The sequence below is a fragment of the Blastomyces dermatitidis genome, assembly GCF_000003525.1.
Source record: "Blastomyces dermatitidis ER-3 genomic scaffold supercont1.7, whole genome shotgun sequence".
NCBI classification, from domain to species: Eukaryota; Fungi; Ascomycota; class Eurotiomycetes; order Onygenales; family Ajellomycetaceae; genus Blastomyces; species Blastomyces dermatitidis.
Window position 1 is genome coordinate 848,245 of NW_025544780.1, and position 6,000 is coordinate 854,244.

Here is a 6,000-nt window from a genome sequence, read left to right on the forward strand (position 1 = left end):
CTCAAAGACCAGAGCTTCATGAGAGATAAGAGCCTGCACACACTTTGAAAGAAACTCTCAATCATTCAGAGTTAACTGATCAAGACAAAGATTTTTCAAGGTCTCACAGAACTGGCAGCTGATGACATCTTCACTCACTTATCATTGAATCATAGTAAGTTGAATAGTTTTACTAAAAGTCAAGTAGATTTGACAGCTCTGAATGTCTTCTTTGTGATCAATACATCTGTTATGATAGAGTGAAGTTTGAAAAACAGATAAGAGCTGATAGAAATCTTCACTGAGAATGACACTGAGATCACTAAAATAAGTATTCTTGTGAGAGAATATGTAACAACAGGCCTGATTAATTCATGAAAGTTATCATAAATCAATCATTGACTTTTCATCAATTAACAGATAGTGAACATTCTTAAAAAGAGCCTGCAAAGATCAAAGATTTTGAGGATTGAGCAGTTCATATGACATGTTCTTGTGTATGAGGAGCTGAAATAACACATGCAAGATTCAAGCATTAATGAAGTGAGCAGCTACATCAGTTAGCATAGCTTGAATAATTGAGGTTGAGAGATCTTGAGCCTCTGCAAGATTTTGAAGAGTTATAGATAAAATCATAATCAGGTAAGTTTTACCAGTGCCATCTTCACTATCTAGATTAATTAATAAAGGATTCAGAGACTCGTCATTAAGAATCTCAGTATAATGATAGAGAATAGTGTCATGAAGAAGACATTGATCAGAGTCTAGAGTCTTGAGTGAGTCATGTTCATGAAGAGTAGTGTCTGCAGAGAAGTCAGTCTTTATATTATTTCAAAATTCTATGTCAAGATTGATATAAGTGCCAACATGAGAGCTTCAATCATAGTTGAAATCTAAGAACTGATGATCAAGCTGTTCACAGTTTCAGGTGTCAATGAGATCATCATTATCATACTGTGAATTTTAACAGATAAGCAATGCTCAAGAGAGATCAAGCTCTTCTTCATCATTCTGATCATCTTCAAACTCAGGTTCTGGTTTCAGCATGTCTTCATCATAGACATTAACTAGGTGATTATGAGAAAGACAGCAATAATTAAAGACCTCTGTAAAAGAGAGTTAAGAAGTGAGGAGATCAACAATCTTGAGATCTTCAATTTAATAAAAAGAGTGATGAAGAAGAAGTTTGATATAAGTATAGTTCTCTGAATCAGTTTTGAACTGATAAACAGAAAAGTAGATCAACACTCAAGATTTTACACAGAAATATCTCTTAATTTGATGACTGTAAGAAAAGATTTGAAGAAATTCAAGAAATGAAAGATCTTCAAATTTAGTTAACTGCTGCTTATATTTTTTCAAAAAGAATGAATCACATTGTAATTCATCAGATTCAAGAATATAGCTATGATGATGTTGAGATTCAGACTGACAATCAACTGTAATTGACTTGTGAGAACTCATTTATAAAGAAAGATTTAAAAGAAGATGATAAATCTTCTGAGCAGATCAATCACACTCATCAATGAGTTAATTCATAAGTTTAACAATCATAGAGAGCAGTGAGTGACTTGAACTGATTCTTGAAATCACTTATTGAACAATCTGATGATAGAATTCTGTGTCTGTTTCAGTCTTGACAATGTACTTAGACAGATAATCAAGGACAGCACAGCTGCCAGTGCAGAGAGCAATGTCAGTATTTACTAGTCAGCTAACTGTAATCAATCTGTTATAGTTATTGAGAATTGAGTTATTATAACAGAGATGCAGCCAGTAATATCTACTACTCAAAGATTTAAGAATAGCACAGTCAGTTCAGTATTCATGCAGGAAGTGAAATCAGCAACATAGATTGTCAGTGACTCAGTGTTTACAAATGCAGTACTTTTCACTACAGTGATGATATTGAATATGATTGAGAACTGCAGATAAATATTCAATGACATTCATCTGATCAGAATGACTGAGGGAAAGAGATGACTGTGCATCTTCAGACTGAGTGTAATTAGGCTCAGAATTCTCAGCTGTAATAATGAGGTCTCAGTAGTCAGCAAAGAATTGATGAGAGTCTTCATTCATGTCAAGTTCAGAATTCAGCACATTCTTACATCAAAATACACTATGTGAGTGCACTGATCCGCGGTCTTGTTACTTATAATGAGTTCAGTGATCTAGGATTTTGAATTTCAGGCCTAGAATCTTTTCCTTGAAGATTGCAAGTCATAGATGAAAGTAATATGCAACTATAGCAGAATAGTCATGAATACTATCTCTTACAAACTTCAACCTCTCAAGATCAGTGCCGCGCTTTCAAATGACATAGTTAGAAAAGTAATACATTAGATTATTCCAGTGATGATCTGCAGTTAAGAGAGTAAGAAATAGATGCAGAGATCTGATATTTCAAACATAGACTTGTAGCTGTCAATATTTTACATCTTAAAAAGAACAGATTTTATGAAGACTCTCTGCAAACTGTGTAAGTGAATTCAAAATTACAGCAGATTATGAAGTATCAGCAGTAAAAGCAGTCTGCAGCTTCTCTAGAGTGAGATTCTTAATAAGAGAATCAGTTTAATTGTAGAAAAAGCAGCTCTGATTATTAATCTATCTGCAGAATAGAGAATTGAAAAGAACATATTAAAAATGACTAGACTGACCGTGTGACCGTGTCTGAGACCAGGACCAAACTTTACAGTTGTCACGTTGTCTAAAAGCATTACTCCTGGTCATGATTTGTGTTCATCACATTGATCTCAAATCACATTATTTCAAATATTAAAGGTCTCAGATTCACTTTTCAAATAAAAATCTAGTCTTGAATAAAGAATATGTTTGAATTCTTAGTCACATTTTCATTCTGATTTCATTATTGAGAATGGCATTAAATAAGATCATGAAATCACTTCTCACTTACATAATATCATAACATAGTGCTCATTTGTTGAAAATTCAACAGAGAGTGTTACTAAATATTGTTACTTTTCTGAACACAGATCATAATTCATATAATTTTAATTATGAAAAAAACATAAAATATAAAAAAAAATAAAAAACAAAAAACAAAACAAACACAAGAAAAAATCACATTAAAAAAAAAAAAAAAAGAAAAGAAAAAGAAAAAAACAAAAAATAAAAACAAAAAAAATCAAGATTACAGAGCTGCAGTATTCTCAAAATACTCACTTCTCAGAGTCTTCACAATATTCATTATCAACTGTGTATTTCTCACAGTGAGAGTAACACAGCTGTGATGAGCTATTGTCTTAATATCATCTAATAAATAATCAGTATATATCTGTATAAATGTGAATAATTAGAAAATATACACTTAAAAAGTGTGATCAGAATGAACTCTGCTGTCACTTGAATGACATCAAGAACAGAACACTGAAATTGATGATTTTTCTCATTGATTTCATGAACAAGGCACATGAAGATGATCTTGAGAAATATAAGATTCTCTGACTTCTGATAAAAATGAATCTCATGAAGAGACTCTATTTTCATAATATCAGAGACTGAGTATTATTAAAAAGTGTTACTTTCATGCAATACACATACACTTACTGCAGTGATTCACTCTCTGCACATGTGACTGAGGATTGCAGCTTTTTCACACTGCACAGCTCTTTCTGAGATGCTGCTATTGATTTACAATTCATGCAGTCTCTCAGTTCAGCATGCACTGTGTATATACAGCCCTGTGTGCTGAGGCTGTGTTAATCATTATAACCTGATGTGGTACTTGCTTTTCATGAGCCATGTTTTATTTGAAGAGAGGAGAAAAGACATGACTGTTGTTTTATTAAGAGAGAAATGAATAATTAGTATTATTGAATTATTTTGATTCATCTGCATTTAAAATTTGATTAGTTTATACTCTTCAATTTGAGGGTTTCTATGAGTGTTTTAATAGTTTTCATACCAGCTTGAACTTAGTGATGGGTTGAAGAAGAAGAGAAAAGAGAGAAGAAAGAAATGAGAATAACTTATCTTTATAATATGAAAACAGAGAATTGCTGCAATCATTCTCTCTAGCAACAAAGATCTGTTTTCTGCATGTATCTCTGATATAGATTATATGATAAATGCATACAAAGAATATCAATAGTGCATGCATTGAATAAAGATAATATTGCTATGTAACACTGTAGCTGTTTCTATACATCTCTGAAAGCTGTTAATAGTTTCTTTGTCTCTTTATATTTGATAAGTCAATAATATATTCTGATGCACTTCTTCTTTTATTATCATCATCATCATCATCATCATCATTATCATTACTATCATCATCATCATTATTATCATCATCATCATTACCATCATTATCATTATCATCATCATCATCATCATCATTATTATTATCATCATCATTATCATATCATTGCCTGTCTTCACTCCTCTTCAATACTCATTAAAATCAATCATGTCATTCTTCTTCAAATATTCTGCGGTTCTGTGGACCATCAAGGCGCGTGAGCACTGTCACAGATTGAAGAAAGAGAAGAAGAAGATGTTCAAGTGTGAGGAGACAGATCATAAGACATATTATGATACCTTGAAGAGGCTCTGCAAGAGAGTAGAATGATAACAATTTTAAGTAATACTTCTGATAGATTTAGACTGAACTAAGTATAGGAATAATGCAGATGACACCACCTGTGAGAGATTGAAAAAGAAGACAGTGAAGAGCCTCATGCAGTAGTGATAGAACCAGGAGAAGTTCTGAGAATGATTTAAGGCCAAGATGAAGAGAGAGAGAGAGAAGAAGAGTGTTACTGTAAATAAGTAACAGCAGAAGAAGATTGAGAAGGTATTGAAGTAGAAGATAAAGAAGTCAAAACTGATAAGTTTTTATTAAGAGATAACAATTTTTGATAACACTTCTGTTCTCTAATTGATTAGCAGGAGCTGGCAGAGAAGAAGAGGATTGAGGCCTTATTCAGGTCTCAAATGCACTCCATGATTCAGAATATTGAGAAGACAGCTCTGCTCTCTGAGCATGCCAATCTGCTTACTGCTGAGATGGAACCTGAGACAGCAGATCAGGAAATGCAGGATTTTGAGGCACAGGTTGACCTGGCTGAGAGAGAGCAGTGAGAACCCTCCTCTGAGAAGACAGTGAAGGGAGATTTTGAGGTGATTATCATCTCAGATGAGAAGGAGAAGAAGAAGAAGAAGAAGAAGAAGAAGAAGAATGAGAAGTGAATTATGAAGAATGATAAGAAGAATGAGAAAGAGAAGAAGTAGATTTTTTTCTTTTTATATTAATTAGTTATAAGTTTAAGTTTTTAATTATTAATAATTAAAATTGATTTTGAGTTTTTAAAAATTATTGTACAAGTTGTAATCAAGTCAGGAATAATATATATATATATATATATTTAATTATCATGATTCACAAATCACTATAATGTATAAGTATCAACATTTTTTCAACATTGATATTCACAATATTAATATATTTTTAATAATATTATCTGATAATGTAATTTGATAACACTCTCTTTCACAATATTAATATATTTCAAGAAATATGACAGAGATTAATCAAGATTGTTTATTTACTTTTATACATCAATAATATTCAATCTGAGTTAGTACTAAAATTATAACTAAGCTAAGAAACAAGATTATTTTCTCTTATATTAATTCTTCTTACACACATCAGTGATCAGTTATTGAAAATAAATTATCATCTTTCTCAAATTATTATCATGTCTTCTGAATCCACTTCTTTCACTTCTTTTACTTCTATTGAAGATTCACAAACTCTTCAAGAAATCACTGTAAATCACAAAGTCTATGTTATTTATAATTCAACACAGAATGCTCTCTTTCAATCATGATAAATGATCACTTCATTCTTCACATCTGATTCCAGGTCATGAAATTTATGAAAAACTCAACACAAATATTGAGATGAACTATAGAATAATTATCAACAGATTGCATTGCAGATTACTGAAGAGTTATCTCTTTACTGCAATCACTGTAACTTTATTCAGAAACATT

The 6,000-nt window shown here is 31.7% G+C and overlaps 2 protein-coding genes across 2 annotated transcripts; one reads left to right on the plus strand and one right to left on the minus strand.

Annotated features, from left to right (window-relative positions):
- Positions 1 to 507: 507 nt before the first annotated feature.
- Positions 508 to 998, minus strand: BDCG_17357 (uncharacterized protein; the record flags this gene model as incomplete). The annotated part of the gene is made up of 2 exons (XM_045426496.1): positions 508 to 782; positions 935 to 998. The coding sequence occupies 2 exons, from the start codon at positions 996 to 998 to the stop codon at positions 508 to 510; spliced, it is 339 nt and encodes a 112-aa protein (XP_045281786.1).
- Positions 999 to 4,411: 3,413 nt separating this feature from the next.
- BDCG_17358 (uncharacterized protein) lies at positions 4,412 to 5,085 on the plus strand (the record flags this gene model as incomplete). The annotated part of the gene is made up of 3 exons (XM_045426497.1): positions 4,412 to 4,564; positions 4,619 to 4,669; positions 4,891 to 5,085. The coding sequence occupies 3 exons, from the start codon at positions 4,412 to 4,414 to the stop codon at positions 5,083 to 5,085; spliced, it is 399 nt and encodes a 132-aa protein (XP_045281787.1).
- Positions 5,086 to 6,000: the final 915 nt, after the last annotated feature.